Source organism: Culex pipiens, chromosome 1 (genome assembly GCF_016801865.2).
Source record: "Culex pipiens pallens isolate TS chromosome 1, TS_CPP_V2, whole genome shotgun sequence".
NCBI classification, from domain to species: domain Eukaryota; kingdom Metazoa; phylum Arthropoda; class Insecta; order Diptera; family Culicidae; genus Culex; species Culex pipiens.
In genome coordinates, this window is record NC_068937.1 from 62,228,684 (window position 1) to 62,246,209 (window position 17,526).

Sequence of the window (17,526 nt, forward strand, 5' to 3'; positions counted from 1 at the left end):
GCTCAGCATCGACTCCCGAGGTCAGCGCACATCAGCCACACTTCATCATGTGCAACAAAGGGGAGTCTGCAACCACAATGGCCGTCAGGAATCAGCGCGGTTTTCACAACCGGCAATCACCTGCGCCATCTCTACACTCCATCATCAACGGGCAAGTCGGGTCTGCCGGAATTGCGCCACCAAGGAAGCAGTGTCAAAACCTGTTTCGGGCCAGGCATTCCGGAACCGTTTGCTGCCTCTAGGGAGTAGTAGAGCCACCGACAAGAACGCCTTCCGTTGGAGATGGACCACCATCAAGCATCTCGGCTGCAGCATCAGCGACAACGGACGTCACGGGTTCTTCGTCATCCAAAAACCGGACTGTAGCAGACGGCGCTAGGGATTAACCATTCAGCAACTGCCCGCGGCCATTGTCTGTACAGACTCCGGAGATCAACCACATCAATAGTGTGGTATCCAAGGCAGTTTTCATTAACGGAAAGCTGGCCTGTGGTTCGATCGTCCTTCATCTTCAAAGGGGGAGATGTTGGGACCATGAAAACAACAGCAGATCTGGGCTCACTGATCGCAGCTGGATCTGCCATCATGTAGATGCTTTAGACTCTGCTTCATTCGTCTATTGTCTCGCGACGTAATTGTATCGCGCAGCCGCACAGGCGGCATTGTATATTTTGTACATTTTAGTTTGTTTGTCCGTAATAAATATATTTTAATCTGTGGCAAAACATGTATTTATTCGCGGTCCGACTAGAATGCAACACTAAGTGATAACAGTTCTTAGTTTAATTGTTGACAAATTAACATGTTGTTCCATGCATTGTTCCTCTTGCCCCAACGGGTTGTTTGTCTTGCCCCACTAGTTTAGTAAAACGTACGGAAAATCAAAAATTTTAAAATCATTTTTTACATTAAAAAACAGGATTATTTAAAAACTTGTTCTATCAAAGTTTTAGTCAAGACCTGGAATATAAGGATAATAAAAAAACACCGACAGATTTTTTTAACGTTTTTAATGGGTTATAACGAGCATTTCCTTAGCTTGTTACACTTGCCCCATTTCCCCCTACCTATCTTTTGGCCCATAGCAGTATGGATGTTGGAGGCTGTTACAAAAAGGTATTAAGATATAAAAAAAATCAAATTTTAACAGTTATTTGCAAAAGCTATGAGAAAAAGTCTAACCAATCCTAGATGTCTATAGTCTATAGGATGTCATTTTAAAGTGCTTCAAAAGACCTTTCGAATGCATCTAAGAGAAATGGAAATGATCAAGTTTTACGCAAATGGGAGCAATTTTAAGATTTTTAATGTTTTTTGGACCTCAAACTTCAATGCCCGTTTTACCCCACTTCCATTTGTCTCAGAGGGCTCATATTTGGCATGAGTTCATCTCATGTATAGACAAAACACCGCTAAAAGTTTCATCCAAATTGGAGCACCTCGATACGACCTCTAGAGCAGCCATTCTCAACCTTCTTCTAGGCTGGTACCCACTACCGTGTAAATCAAGTAGGCTCGGTACCCCCGTTGAGAATCGCTGCTCTAGAGCAAACCGATCAAAATCAACTGCCTCAATAAGAAAACAGTTAAGCTAGATTATATATTTCCCATTACCTGTGGCGTTCGACGTGGTCTTAATGTATCGCACCGAATTTTCCTTTAACGCCTTGAGCAACGGATTATCGCCGGTCATTTCGGTTGGGTGTGGCTTAAAAACCAGCTCGATTTCGTCACTTCCGTGCTCGGAGTTGCCTTCCCCCTCCGTGTCCAGGTTGGAATCGTTTTCTTCCGTCCGGCCATCCATTTCGCTGTTGCTTTCGGATTCTTCGGACTTTTCCGACGTTAGCACCGATCGAGCCCGTTTGGCCTTGCTTGCTGAGCTCACATTGGAAGGAACCGGCGACGGAGTGCTGCGGACCGAAGGTGGATTCGACGATTGTCGGGTTAGCTCTCCGGCCAGATTGTGGGAGGAACCTTCCCGGTTCATGATTTCCGGCGGGGCATTTCCGTTGTTGTTGTTGCTGTTGTTTGCAGGCGTAGCTTGTGGAGTGTTATTCAACGCAGGGCCCGGATTGATGGCCACAATTGCTGGATTATTGCTAGCTACCGGTGCAGTTGGATTCTGCGTCGAATTGGTAGTAGATCCGGCATTTCCGGCCGCCGCCGATGCCGTCAAATCATTCTCACTCTTTTGCTTACGGTTGGGCCGATTTTGTGACTGCAACTTAATGCCTTCGTTGATGGAATGGACAAGGGCCTGCTGAGAATGGCTCTGGTTAAATTTGGCCAACACCCGTTCCTGGTGGGCCTCGTACTCGTCCCGACTTGGGTAAATCTTAGAAATCAACAGATCAAAGTTAGGGTCCGGTCGCAGCGAACGCTTTGAGACCAACTTTTTCCTACAAGTGGGACATTCCTTGTTGCCACTCCGAAGAGCCGTAATGATGCAGTCGGAGCAGAACCTATGTAGCTATGAATACAGTAAACATATAAATACAATAATATATTAATAATATTGCAATGTAATATATTACAATAGGTGTCCATTGCTTTGGCAGATCCATCGCATCCATCAGACTCAACAAATTTCCACCGCGAATACAGAAAAAAGACAATTTGTAACTCACACACTCTTTCGTAGTCATCGTCTTTTTCAACATATCCAGACAGATCGGGCACATAAGCTCACTGTGCAGGCTACGGGGTGAAACCGCAATCTCCGTGTTGTCCGTGATAGCCTCCTGGGGCATTCGGTTCAGCTCGTACAGCGATAAATCCCATGTTTTATTTTGCAGCGGCTCCAACGACGCCATTTTTCCACTACACTTTCTATTTACCTTTTCACAAAACTGACTCAAAACACGGATGCCAACGTTGCCAGATTATTTTGCGGAAAATCTTTATTTTCTTGAAAATAAATCTGTATTTTATCTGTATCTTATCGAATTCGAAGCCATAGAAGACATTTTATAATTTTTAACAGCAGATTTTAGCTTTTTAATCTTATTAAAGCATAAATTAGGGGAAATTCTCGTATGTTTGGCAGGTTAAGCACTCGCTCCTAACTCCATCCAATTTACTGATTTTTACTATTTAAACAACTAATTTTTCAAAACTTTTTATAGAAACTTGCTTGCTCACTTCTTATTGAGCTATTTAACACTCGATTTCAGTTGAAAACGCTTTTAATTAGCTTTAATTGAATGTCAAAGTTCTGACCTGCCAACATTAGAGGCACGCTGGAATTAGATGCTGTTCCCCTATTTAATAAATTGTTGAAACTTTCAAATATAACCATTTTTAAAAAATCTGTATATACAGATTTTTGGGATTTTTGGGATCGAAAAATCTGTAAAATACAGATTTATCTGTATATCTGGCATGGCTGCGGATGACATGACAAGCTGTTCATCGATTTTTACAGTAGAGTTCAAAAAATGAGAGACACGCAAGGTAGAAACCCTGATAGACTGCACTCAAAATCAGAAGTACCCTTCAATAAGGGTTTTATCTACCCTTTATCTGTCATCCCATAGAAAAAAAACCCTTTTTGAGGGTTACTTCCACCCTTTTTTCAAGTTTACCGGTAGTAACCCTTTTCAAAAGGGTGACGACGGGTGAACTTGAAAAAAAGGGTGGAAGTAACCCTCAAAAAGGGTTTTTGCCTTCCTCACCTCACTGAGGCAAGGCTATAAAATCACTCGAAAAAGGAACTTCTTAAATACGACTCCTAGATATACCTTCACGTATACCTATCGACTCAGAATCAAATTCTGAACAAATGTCTGTGGGGATGTGTGTAGACATGATTTTTTCCACACGATTATCTCAGAACTGGCTGAACTGATTTTGGCCGGATCCGCCTTATTCTGTTCGTTTTGAGGTCCTCTAAGACCCTATTAAATTTTATTCTGTTTAGTGAAGTACTTCTAAAGTTATGCCAAGAAAAAGTTTTTTGTAGCTACAAAAAAGGGTGATTTTTGCATAACCTCAAAGGCCGGATCTTTTTGCTTACGCGCGAGAGTCGGGCAGCATGCGTAGGGATTTTGGTCCGACCACGCGGGGGATTGATTGGCAGCCACACCCCCTTGCATGCGTATCGCCCGGTTGCCACATTGCTTAAGCAGTATCTGCGTCTCTTCTGGAAAAAATCTGTATAAATTATGTTGCTTCATCAATTTGTCTCGACAAAGATTTACACGACCTTTTACTGACATATATAACTCATGAGACTTTTCTCCTTTATTTTGGAGAGTTGGTATAAAAAGAATTGAAAATTGAATAAAAATTAAAAAAAAAACCTCCTAAATTAAATTGTAAATGGGTCATTCCATCTCAACTGTGCACGAAAAAGTGCAAATTTGAAAATTACCCTCTCCGATCTTGCTCAAATTTGGCAGGGTTGTTGATACTATCGAAACATGCAAGAATCCCGAATTTCGTCCAAATCGGACCACCCCCTCCATTTTGGTACCTCCCCAAAAAGTCGACTTTTTGGCGATTTTTGAGCGAAGCCCCTATTTTCAAAAGGCGTTAGCTCAGGAACCACAACTCATAGAAGGTCGGTCTTAGACTCAATTTTGAAGGAAATTGGACATAGAATCCATTTCCGTGATCAAAATTTCGATTAATTTATTTTTTCTACCTGTATTGCGCAATTGAAAACTTTAAACGGCCGTATCTCAAAACACCCCAACTTATTTTTGACAAAGAACTTTGTCCTAAGGGCTCTATTCTGGTGAGGTGTCAATCCAGAAAAACGAAAAATGTCGCGCGTTACGAAAATGTTGCGTGCTTGGTACTGCGGAAGAGGTCAGCAACGAATGAAGTGTGGCAACAATGGTGCAACATTCTCGCGTGACAGTTCCAAGAAAGCAGGAGACGAGGCAAAATTTGCACCATGTTGCCACATTTCATGCGGACTATATAAGGGAGCGTTCTTTTATTACGTAACGCGAAAAATCGGACTTTTAGACCCCCTCCCCCCCCTCGTAACAAAATTTCCATACAAATTTTAAAAAATTTGTATGGAGCGTAACACGGTCTCCGACCCCCCCTCCCCCCCTACTGCGTTACGTAATAAAAGAACGCTCCCTAAGCTAACAGATAGCCTCTGAACAGTTAGTTTTGACAGAAAATCCGTCAGAGACGGATTGACGGTGGTAATTTTATTGCTCACACACACATACACACATTGAAAGACACAGGTTGTGCACCAACTTGGGAGGAATTCTGTTCTAAAGAACATTGTTAGAATGGTCACTCGGAAACCAGAATGATTCAATGCAATGGGGTTGGGACCAAACTGGTAGGATATTGGCCACACCCGGAGTGGCCATGGCCCTGAGGGAAGGTTCTACCGGAGGGACATTTATCGAACCATACGGCTTGGGGCAATATGGGTATCAAAATTCATGGTTTTTGATACTGGTAATGAAAATGGTTATTTTGACAGGATTGGCCACACCCGGAGTGGCCATGGCCCTGAGGGAAGGTTCTACCGGGGGGACATTTATTGAACCATACGACTTGGGGCAATATGGGTGTCAAAATTCATGGTTTTTGATACTGGTGATGAAAATGGCCATTTTGATAGGATTGGCCACACCCGGAGTGGCCATGGCCCTGAGGGAAGGTTCTACCGGGGGGACATTTATCGAACCATACGACTTGGGGCAATATGGGTATCAAAATTCATGGTTTTTGATACTGGTGATGAAAATGGCCATTTTGACAGGATTGGCCACACCCGGAGTGGCCATGGCCCTGAGGAAAGGTTCTACCGGGGGGACGTTTATCGAACCATACGACTTGGGGCAATATGGGTATCAAAATTCATGGTTTTTGATACTGGTGATGAAAATGGCCATTTTGACAGGATTGGCCACACCCGGAGTGGCCATGGCCCTGAGGGAAGGTTCTACCGGGGGGACATTTATCGAACCATACGACTTGGGGCAATATGGGTGTCAAAATTCATGGTTTTTGATACTGGTGATGAAAATGGCCATTTTGACAAGATTGGCCACACTCGGAATGGCCATGGCCCTAAGGGAAGGTTCTACCGGGGGGACATTTATCGAACCATACGACTTGGGACAATATGGGTATCAAAATTCATGGTTTTTGGTACCGTCCCAATTTATATGGTTCGATAAATATCCCCCCGGTAAAACCTTCCCTCAGGGCATTTGAATAAATTGATTACTCCTTTATTTGACCTCCTAGCCAAATGGTGTCTTCGGAAGAGTTGTTGTACTTGATAAGGGCTATCTTTTAAAGTTATTGACATACAGGGTGACGACCTTCCAGGGTGTCAACCAAAAACTAACTCTGTTGGATGACGTTGTAGGGCTTTGGTGTATTGCGCAAAGTTGTAGAGGAGAAAATTTCATGAAAGTTTGTCAAAGGCGCCAAATTTGTAGCTCTTAATCTACTACGTCATTTTTGCAAAAATGGTAAAAAAAACAATTTTTTGGGATAACTTACAATGTTAGCATTTTATCGGCCTACTATGTTCTGAAGAGTTGTTTATGACATAAAATTACACATCTTTGCCCAAGACAGCAAAATGTTGTGAGCCTTTATTGAGGAGTTATAACCATTTGTAAGTGATTTTGAGCATATTTTTAAGTTGCAATGTTTTCGAAATGGCAAATTTTGGCGCAAAACCGAACAATGCACATGAAAGTACACACTTTCAACTACATTTTCTGAAAATATCTCCGTGTCTATCGGTGTCGATTTAGAGATACAGTGGACTCTCTCGTTGTCGATCTTCTTGATATCAATATTACTCCAGCTGTCAATAAATTTTTCAGTCCCTTCAAATAGATTGCTTTGATTTTTTTCATAACTCCTGCTCTCGACGGTCCCTTCAATATCGACAACGAGAGAGTCCACTATATCTCAATTTGAATTTGACGGTATTTATCAATTTATTTATAATTTTTAAGTGAAATCTTATTGAAACGTGGTAATAATCGGTAAATTGAAAGGGTAAATTGATCGATTTTAATATTGCTTATTGCGAGATAAAATCACGTTTCTCCTTCGCTGTGAGTGACAGGAGATTATTGCCGCCTTATTACCACAGTGTAAAAATCAGCAAGTTGAACTGAAATTCTGGTTGATTTGGCTGTCAACTTGGTTTGTTTTCAATATTTTCCAAAAAGTCAGCTCAAAACTCCAGGCAACCTTTGACAACAGCCAAAAATTTGTTCTGCGGTTGTCTTGCGGCTGTCATGCGACCATTATCTTGCGGTCGTATCACCGCACGTGAACTCTAATTATTGACGCCCGCAGTATAACATTGTTTATGCTTAAAATTATGATACACATTTTAAAATTATGAATAAATACATGTTTTTCCCAAAAATAATGTAAGCAAAAATTTTAAATAATTGTTCGTATTTAAAATTAAATATTTCCTTTTATATGTGGTCACTCTGGAAAGGTTGTCGTATTTTTTCATAGACAATGTAATTTCCATAAAAATCGATCAATTTACCTTTCAATTTACCGATTTTCACCATGTATTCATTATGATTTCGAATAACATTTATAAATAAATTGATTAAAAATCGGCAAATTCAAATTGAGATATCTAAAAATATATACAAGGAGATATTTTCAGGAAATGTAGTTGAAAGTGTGTACTTTCAGGTGCATTGTTCGGTTTTGCGCCAAAATGCGCCATTTTGAAAACATTGCAACTTGAAAATAGGCTCAAAATCACTTAAAAATGGTTATACCTAACTCCTCAATAAAGGCTCAAAACATTTTGCTGTTTTCGGCAAAGATATGTAATTTTATGTCATAAACAACTCTTCAGAACATAGTAGTCCGCTAAAACGCTAACATTTTAAGTTATCACAAAAAAGTGCTTTTTGGACCATTTTTGCAAAACTGGCGTATATCTCGAGTAGATTAAGAGCTCCAAATTTGGCGCCTTCGACCAACCTTCATGAATTTTTCTCCTCTACAACTTTGCCCAAGACACCAAAGCCCTACAACGTCATCCAACAAAGTTAATTATGGTTGACACCCTGGAAGGTCGTCACCCTGTATGTCAATAACTTCAAAAGATAGCCCTTATCAAGTACAACAACTCTTCCGAAGACACCATTTGGCTAGGACGTCAAATAAAATAGTTATCAATTTATTCCACTTAATTTTGCCATTCCGAACACTGTGCAATGGCCACTCCGGGTGTGGCCAATCCTGTCAAAATGGCCATTTTCATTACCAGTATCAAAAACCATGAATTTTGATACCTATATTGCCCCAAGTCGTATGGTTCGATAAATGTCCCCCCGGTAGAACCTTCCCTCAGGGCCATGGCCACTCCGGGTGTGGCCAATCCTGTCAAAATGGCCATTTTCATCACAAGTATCAAAAACCATGAATTTTGATACCCATATTGCCCCAAGTCGTATGGTTCGATAAATGTCCCCCCGGTAGAACCTTCCCTCAGGGCCATGGCCACTCCGGGTGTGGCCAACATCCTACCAGTTTGGTCCCAACCCCATTGCCTTGAATCACTCTGGTTTCCGAGTGACCATTCTAACAATGTTCTTTAGAACAGAATTCCTCCCAAGTTGGTGCACAACCTGTGTCTTTCAATGTGTGTATGTGTGTGTGAGCAATAAAATTACCACCGTCGATCCGTCTCTGACGGATTTTCGGTCAAAACTAACTGTTCAGAGGCTATCTGTTAGCTTATATAGTTCGCATGAAATGTGGCAACAATGGTGCAACATTCTCGCGTGACAGTTCCAAGAAAGCAGGAGACGAGGCAAAATTTGCACCATGTTGCCACATTTCATGCGGACTATATAAGCTAACAGATAGCCTCTGAACAGTTAGTTTTGACAGAAAATCCGTCAGAGACGGATTGACGGTGGTAATTTTATTGCTCACACACACATACACACATTGAAAGACACAGGTTGTGCACCAACTTGGGAGGAATTCTGTTCTAAAGAACATTGTTAGAATGGTCACTCGGAAACCAGAGTGATTCAAGGCAATGGGGTTGGGACCAAACTGGTAGGATGTTGGCCACACCCGGAGTGGCCATGGCCCTGAGGGAAGGTTCTACCGGGGGGACATTTATTGAACCATACGACTTGGGGCAATATGGGTATCAAAATTCATGGTTTTTGATACTTGTGATGAAAATGGCCATTTTGACAGGATTGGCCACACCCGGAGTGGTCATGGCCCTGAGGGAAGGTTCTACCGGGGGGACATTTATCGAACCATACGACTTGGGGCAATATGGGTATCAAAATTCATGGTTTTTGATACTGGTAATGAAAATGGTTATTTTGACAGGATTGGCCACACCCGGAGTGGCCATGGCCCTGAGGGAAGGTTCTACCGGGGGGACGTTTATCGAACCATACGACTTGGGGCAATATGGGTATCAAAATTCATGATTTTTGATACTGGTGATGAAAATGGCCATTTTGACAGGATTGGCCACACCCGGAGTGGCCATGGCCCTGAGGGAAGGTTCTACCGGGGGGACATTTATCGAACCATACGACTTGGGGCAATATGGGTATCATAATTCATGGTTTTTGATACTGGTAATGAAAATGGTTATTTTAACAGGATTGGCCACACCCGGAGTGGCCATGGCCCTGAGGGAAGGTTTTACCGGGAGACATTTATCGAACCATACGACTTGGGGCAATATGGGTATCAAAATTCATGGTTTTTGATACTGGTAATGAAAATGGCCATTTTGACAGGATTGGCCACACCCGGAGTGGCCATGGCCCTGAGGGAAGGTTCTACCGGAGGGACATTTATCGAACCATACGACTTGGGGCAATATGGGTATCAAAATTCATGGTTTTTGATACTGGTAATGAAAATGGTTATTTTGACAGGATTGGCCACACCCGGAGTGGCCATGGCCCTGAGGGAAGGTTCTACCGGGGGGACGTTTATCGAACCATACGACTTGGGGCAATATGGGTATCAAAATTCATGATTTTTGATACTGGTGATGAAAATGGCCATTTTGACAGGATTGGCCACACCCGGAGTGGCCATGGCCCTGAGGGAAGGTTCTACCGGGGGGACATTTATCGAACCATACGACTTGGGGCAATATGGGTATCAAAATTCATGGTTTTTGATACTGGTGATGAAAATGGCCATTTTGACAGGATTGGCCACACCTGGAGTGGCTATGGCCCTGAGGGAAGGTTCTACCGGGGGACATTTATCGAACCATACGACTTGGGGCAATATGGGTGTCAAAATTCATGGTTTTTGATACTGGTGATTAAAATTGCCATTTTGACAGGATTGGCCACACCCGGAGTGGCCATGGCCCTGAGGGAAGGTTCTACCGGTGCCATTGATTGAATAAATTTAATTAGAATTAATTATTCAGGATTAAATAAATAGGCAAAGAATTAAAAAATATAAATAAAAATAGCATGATTTTTAGAGTTTTGTACAAAGTTCTTTGTCATATTGGTCATGTAGAACATAACCACCTGCACCTTTTTTTTGATTTGACCACACCATCGTATTCCCCGGCCGATTTTACATAAGAATCACTTATCGACAGAAATGAATATGTTTCGTTCCAGAGATATCGAATTTTAATGTTTTGAGTTTTTGAGATTACCTACATTAGCTTCATTCGCCGCATCTGCTGGAAGCTCACAGGCGGGCTGATCAATAACTGCTACCTGGTCATTTATTGAAATAATAATTCATCATAAATAATCTTTATCAAATTGAGCAAAAATTAATTGTATAACACTGTAGGAAACTTGAGTTTAATCGTGAATGTTTATCTGCTCAAAAAAATAAGTGAATTTCTGTGCTAACCCACATGACAGAACAATAATGACACACGGTAAAGAGCAGAATTGGATTACGACGGAGCGAGCAGGAAAATGCAATTGATGTTGTAAGTAACACTGAACGATAAGTGCACGATACATTATTGAGTAAAAAATATGAATTAAGGGAGGACAGCAACTTACGGACCCAATCCTGCAAAAATCTGATTGTTAAAATAGTCAAACTTTGTTGTAAATTATTTTATAGACAGTAATTTAGGGGATGATTCAAAAATTATATCGATAGTTCCCGTAGATTTGAAAATACCAAAATGTGTGTAACCAAAATCTGGGTGCAAAAGCTCTGATTTATGTGCACCGTTAAAATGAATAAAATTTGGTGATACGTTGTATTCTAGTGAAGGACGATCACAAGGAGTAGGAAAAGGATTTCTGGAAAGTATAAAACTGAAAAATGTTAGAAAATTACAAAGTTCCAGAGCAACATTTGAAAGGGGCGGTACGACATTGCTCTTACGGCCTTTCGTCCCATTTAAACGCGTGTAATGAAATACCGTACGAGCAATGTCGTCGTCGATTTAATATGATCAAACTTTTAAACCATAAATCAGGTTTTGCTAAATAGCACTATTTTGCTACCGCCAATGACAAAGGCCCTAGTCATGGCCTCGGGGTACTCCACGTAAAAAACGGTGCATTCAAAATAACCTAATAAATATTCCTTACACAAAAATAGATTAATCAAGGTATTAGCTATTTGAATAAATATTTGCGTAAAATTATAAAAATAAAAATTAAATTAATCATCTCCCATACCACCAGGTAGCAATTATTGATCAGCCCGCCTGTGAGCTTTGAGCAGATGCGGCGAATGAAGCTGATTTAGGTAATCTCAAAAACTCAAAACTTTAAAATTCGATATCTCTGGAACGAAACATATTCATTTCTGTCGATAAGTGATTCTTATGTAAAATCGGCCGGGGAATACGATGGTGTGGTCAAATCAAAAAAACAAGTTGGGGTGTTTTGAGATACGGCCGTTTAAAGTTTTCAATTGCGCAATACAGGTAGAAAAAATAAATTAATCGAAATTTTGATCACGGAAATGGATTCTATGTCCAATTTCCTTCAAAATTGAGTCTAAGACCGACCTTCTATGAGTTGTGGTTCCTGAGCTAACGCCTTTTGAAAATAGGGGCTTCGCTCAAAAATCGCCAAAAAGTCGACTTTTTGGGGAGGTACCAAAATGGAGAGGGTGGTCCGATTTGGACGAAATTCGGGATTCTTGCATGTTTTGATAGTATCAACAGCTCTGCCAAATTTGAGCAGGATCGGAGATGGTAATTTTCAAATGCTGTTCCGCTTCAGATGGAATGACCCAAATACAACATGAATGCGAGGAAGGCACCAACCACCTTATGGTGGATTAAGTAACGTTTTTTTCTTTGGGATGACACACTCAAAATCAGAAGTACCCTTCAAAAAGGGTTTTATCTACCCTTTATCTGTCATCCCATAGAAATAAAACCCTTTTTGAGGGTTACTTCCACCCTTTTTTCAAGTTTACCGGTAGTAACCCTTTTCTAAAGGGTGACGACGGGTGAACTTGAAAAAAAGGGTGGAAGTAACCCTCAAAAAGGGTTTTTTTTCTTTGGGATGACAGATAAAGGGTAGATAAAACCCTTTTTGAAGGGTACTTCTGATTTTGAGTGCAGATAAAGGGTAGATAAAACCCTTTTTGAAGGGTACTTCTGATTTTGAGTGTGCAGTCCCGCGGTCGTGCGATTCGAATGGTACGTTCGTTTGAACAGCCAGTGCGGCACTGAGTGCCACACTCGTCGGTGCCAGTTTTGGTTCAAACGAACATTCTTTTTCAGTGTGCATGGAACTCGCATGAAACTGAAAAAATATCGAGTGCGGCACTAGAGTTTCAGTTCCAAGATGGCGGCGAAACTCGTCCGGAACTAGCGCGAGTTTCTTCAAAGAAACACTTTGACAGCTCTAAATGCGGCACTCAGTGTGGAACTAGCCATGAAACGAACGTACCAGAAGTGTAATATCTACCATATCTACTCGATGTCGATTGAGTCCTAGATTGAGTCCTGTAACAAATTGGCGACGAGGATTACGGAGTCGGCTCCGTTCGTGATCGTTTTCGCGAGTTTCACCGAGCGCTGTGAGTGAGGTTAGGTGCGCGATGGATGACCAGGCAGTCCAGCAACTTTTGCAGCAGAACCTGTGTCAGCAGCAGCAGTTGGCGAAGAACTTCGACGAGCTGGACGCACACACGGCAGCGTCCCAGCTGGAGGCTCAAACGCCGTCGGGAGATCTGTTTGACCGCAGCCGCGAGCCCTGCAGCACCAACTCTCACCTCACACACGTGGACCACACCGAAGGTGACTCGCACGAAGCGGTGGAGACCCGGCTGCCACGATCACAAGCGATCGTGCGCACAGGTGAGCTGGAGCAGGAACAATTACACCTGTCTTCCGACCAAACAGCAACCCAGCCGGCCGCCAAAGAGAGTTTCAACAATCTGTCGCTGTCTTCACTGGATGACGTCATCATACCAGCGGAGGGCGCGCTGTCCGAACGCACCGACCTGTCAGTCATCGATCCGCATCGACCACATCGTTCATCGTTTGCCATCCTCATTCGCATTCCGGAAACATTCACACCGGATGCATCTCATCTGATGGTAAACAACAAGGTCTGCGGCGTCAGTCAAATCGATGACATCTTGGTCGTCAATCAGGTGCAGGAGCAGCGCTGCGATCACACACAGCGATCGTGTCCAGGTAGGAGTAAACATCACCTCAACGGGCACGTGCAAGTCGGTCGATCTGTTCACAGATTCGTCCGCGGCGGTCTCAAGTCGGACGAGTCCGCAGAGTGTTTTGCGCCCACAGGCCAGCAGACACTCGAAGCAACATCATCGGGGGAAAGGCCCTCCGGGCGACAACCAATTCACCAACGTGGAGAACAACAACAATGCTAGCGCCGGACGATCAGCTCAACCAGCAGAACAACACCAAGGATTTCAACATCTTCAAGGTTCTTCGGTACGCTGCTTGGGCTTGGGATCCAGGACCGCTCTTGCAACGTGTTGGACTCCCGGAACGACATCGTATCATCTGTTTATTCAGCGATCAGCTGTGGCAACATAATGACGACTGTGAAGGAGTATCGAGCAGAGCAGAAACTTTCTCTTGACATTCTGCTGGGCGCTCGGAATTTGAAGCCAGCTGAACCTGGAGCATTGAACGAGCTACGTCAACAGTTCCAGCCATCAAGCCCGGATCGCCAATCAAGTTTCTCCGCGGATAGAGTTCATCCTGAAGCACCACACCTGCGACGCTCGCTGAGATTGCGGTTCACACCTATTTATTGCGAGCTGCACGACTTCTAGAAAGGGGGAGGTGTTGGGATGCGACCCTATTCGCACCCGACTGCAAACTGTCTTCGTGACAGCATCAACATCTGTCAGCCGTGCAGAGTCTTTCATTCTCTCCTGCACCCGCGCCGGCTGAAGAAGTGCGATCAGTCTGTAATTACTTATAATTATACTTGATCTAATAAAAGTTACTTGTTACGATAAACACCTCGCATTACTCGGTATCGTAACACAATCGATCAAGCTTTTTTCCCCCCTTTACTTCCGGCGTTTGACGTCTCGCTCCTCATCGTTGACAAGTCGTGGGTCGTCCATCGCCACCGATCTGTCTGTTAGTTTGGAACAGCTCTACAGCGTCGGCAACAATCAATGTCACCCGGGCTATCAAAGTCACCCCAGTTTACGGTAGCTTTATCAGGAGTATTCAGAATAAGGCTAGTATGCAGATCGGAAGGAAAGGGGTCAAGAAACAGCTTTACGAACGGCAGAACAAAGGAGAGGGAGCGATTTCTTGGGGCTTTTCTTCACCCTCTCTGACTTGCTTGCGCTGCCGCTGCTGTCCATTTGATTTTTTTTCTTGACCGGTTCCTTCCGAAGTGCGTAAACCGCTATATGCAATAACAATTTTCGTTCCAATTTCGCCTCATTTTCTGGACGGCAATCTGACCACGAAGACGCTTCAGCAAAGAATTTGTCCCAAAGAAATAAAATTAACTGAGTTATTTTTTGGTATCTTTAATACTAAATAAAAGAGAATTTTTAAACAGCGACACAGAGTGCGAATTTGGCATGCTCCGTGATTTAGTATTTTCTTTTTCAAACATAGATATTAAAAGGCCCAATAAAACACTTTCACCACAATGAAAAAAATATGAAAATAATCCAGTCTTGTGCCAGATACTACTATCAAAAATCCAATTGAAATCCAATTATTGAAATAATCCGACGTGCTCGCACTATATCATAATTGAAAACCGATGCTCTGTCCGTTGAAAACTTAGCTGCATGCTGGTGATGGTAACAGGAGAAGCTTGATGCTCAACGAAATTTTGGACGAATTGTGGCTGTCCTGTGCAGCTGAGTTTCTTGATAATGCGGCCACTGTTCGCATTTGGACTTTAGAGCTTGGATTTTTGGTTCGCAGTACCGGCGGCTAATTGTCAGGAGGGATCGATTGGGAGTGTCGGTTCTGAGCCCGACGTGTGGTTGGCAGAAACCGCCGCGCTTGGCTGCTCGTAGCGAATGTTCATCGTGTTGGAGTTTCCGGGTTCCAGTACGTAGCCTATCGATTTGTAGAACGGAATCAGCTTGTCCTTGCAGTCCAGAGACATCTTGTAGCAGCCCAGACGTTGAGCGAGCAACGATACGGTTACGACGATTCTGAAAGGTTAAGAGAGGGGTTTGTTTGTTTGAAAGGTTAAGCGAGGGGTTTGTTTGTTTGAATATGATGAGGGACATTTTTGTAATGTTGTTACTTACAGCTTTCCAAGCTGCTTGCCTCGATAGGTGTCATCTACTACCACATCCTCCAAGCGACCCCGGACTGAACAGCCGTGGATGAACTTGTGCTCGAGCACCAGAGTGGCACTTCCGATAATCTTATCACTCCGGGTGTCGACTATTACCGTAACGAAATAGTCTCCACTGGCACGCATTTGGGCGAATCGATCTGTGAAAGAGGATTAGTGTAAGTAAGGTCACTTTAGTAAACTTTACAAACTCACTTAAAAATTGCGCCAAAGAAACGTTGCCGACCGCCGTCAGCTGAGACAATATCTGCAGGAATCCACGGTGGAAATCGCCGGTTTGCAGAGGGCGAACTTTCAGCCATGGTTCGCCGGGATTGTCGGCCGATATGGGCGGGTTGAATGTGGCCGGTGAACCAGCAAAGTTAAGATTCGCTAGGATAGAGCTGTTGTACAGGGATAGCTCCTGCTGAAATAAGACGTAGAATAAGGTTACAATTCACGTTGACCTTGGCAAAGTCGAGCAATGTAGTTTTGCAAACATTAAAAATAAAAAAAAGTTAAATAAATAACAATAAAAAATGCTTCCGCATACGCCTCTCTCACTGCTTCGAGCGAACAAAAAGTCCAATCTCTTTTTTGCTTCAATTATGTACCAACAGGAACCAGTTTCGCCAATTAATGGACATGCAACCAGTTTGACGAATTCCTCGAGTTGTAAGCTATAAGAAGGTTGCCACGTTTGCAACGGAGGTGTGAATAAACTTCTGTCTGTAAATGATTAAAGAATGCATGAATAATAACTAATCAACTCACCTCGATATTAGAGGCACCCATCCTGCTGAAGAATACCACCGAAACGAGCTTTGAGAGGTAAAGCAAGTCGTCAATCAATGTTACGCCGGAGTCGCTTTCATCACCACGCACGAAACCCCAGTTTTCACACTAATGACACGCTCCCCACTCGTATCGATATTGGAAGAGATACCGAAACTTATCAAAATTATTGTTTTATTAGACTCGCACCGCGAGTAAACTCACAACACACTTCCTTGGCGACTATCGTAGACTGATCTGGATCTCTGGGCTGACATTCAATGCCAGCGTGGATAGTCTAAACCAGATACAGACAAACGTGAAAGTAAAAGAGACGACTGTGTTGTTGGGTTGTGGCAGCGCTTGTAAATACATATACCGTCAGTGGGGGTGACTATGGGCCATAAAACTATACACTTCTCGTAATTTCATAATAACAAAAACAATTTGAATAACATCGAAAATCTTTTTACGTAGAATTGTTCTTAGATAGTTTGTTTACTAACATGGACTTTCCCAAAATATGGTGGAATTTGATGAACTCTACCTTTGATGCCATTCGTTTGAAAATTGACCCAATCTCACCCCTTAGAGGGGGTGAAATTAAACTAAAATTATGCTCAAATACAAAAATATGGTAAAAACAAGTCATCAAACAGTATTTCTTGTTCGAGGAAATCGTATTGAAGCAGAGTTTTTCAAACATTTAGGTACTTTTTGAGCAATTCCAACAAAAGTATTAAAAAGATGATTTTTCGAGAGGTAATTTTAGGCCAAAAACGAATCTCTTCTTTAGACAGCTGCTGATTTGTTCTAGGAACGAGATTTAAGCTAAACCATCTTAAGATGTCTCCTATACAACCCCCAATGTCACCCCCACTGACGGTAACACACAGACATCCCTGCTTTATCGATCAGCTTGGTAGAGGAATGAAAAAGACACATTCTCAAGCGACAAAAACGACACGCTTTTGGTTAAAAGGTCGAACATTTCAATATTTATTCGTTTTTCTAT

General features: G+C 42.6%; 3 protein-coding genes across 5 annotated transcripts in view; 1 reads left to right on the forward strand and 2 right to left on the reverse strand.

Moving 5' to 3' along the window:
• LOC120418062 (E3 ubiquitin-protein ligase RING1) overlaps positions 1-2,854 on the reverse strand; it is a 28,061-nt gene extending 25,207 nt beyond the window's left edge. Inside the window, exons 1-2 of one of the 2 annotated variants that reach the window (XM_039580318.2) lie at positions 2,535-2,854; positions 1,615-2,470 (exon numbers count right to left, since the gene is read on the reverse strand). In XM_039580318.2, the coding sequence (XP_039436252.1) occupies positions 1,615-2,470; positions 2,535-2,813 (1,135 nt within the window). In that variant the 5' untranslated portion in view covers positions 2,814-2,854. The remainder of the gene's footprint in view (positions 1-1,614; positions 2,471-2,534) is intronic. The other variant, XM_039580321.2, reaches the window with a different exon arrangement.
• The window catches only part of LOC120418059 (acetylcholine receptor subunit alpha-like), a 664,850-nt gene that overhangs the window by 115,673 nt on the left and 531,651 nt on the right, over positions 1-17,526 (forward strand). The window lies entirely within an intron of this gene.
• LOC120418066 (probable glucosamine 6-phosphate N-acetyltransferase) lies at positions 14,949-16,860 on the reverse strand. Of its 2 annotated transcripts, none has more exons than XM_039580325.2 (4): positions 16,512-16,860; positions 15,954-16,161; positions 15,709-15,898; positions 14,949-15,609 (listed from the first exon to the last, which is right to left on the reverse strand). In XM_039580325.2, the coding sequence occupies exons 1-4, from the start codon at positions 16,530-16,532 to the stop codon at positions 15,390-15,392; spliced, it is 639 nt and encodes a 212-aa protein (XP_039436259.1). In that variant the 5' UTR covers positions 16,533-16,860; the 3' UTR covers positions 14,949-15,389. The 2 variants fall into 2 exon arrangements, with proteins under 2 accessions (XP_039436259.1, XP_039436258.1); XM_039580324.2 differs by having other exon boundaries at positions 15,954-16,164; positions 16,512-16,857.

What these genes read in the sequence shown, in the direction of transcription:
- LOC120418066 (XM_039580324.2), bottom strand. Translation starts at nt 16,532, where the DNA reads ATGGGTGCCTCTAATATCGAG. An exon ending in TGGGTGCCTCTAATATCGAG is followed by an intron (nt 16,165 to 16,511) that starts GTGAGTTGATTA and finishes GTCTTATTTCAG; the next exon opens with CAGGAGCTATCCCTGTACAA. An exon ending in GGCAAGCAGCTTGGAAAGCT is followed by an intron (nt 15,610 to 15,708) that starts GTAAGTAACAAC and finishes TTAACCTTTCAG; the next exon opens with AATCGTCGTAACCGTATCGT.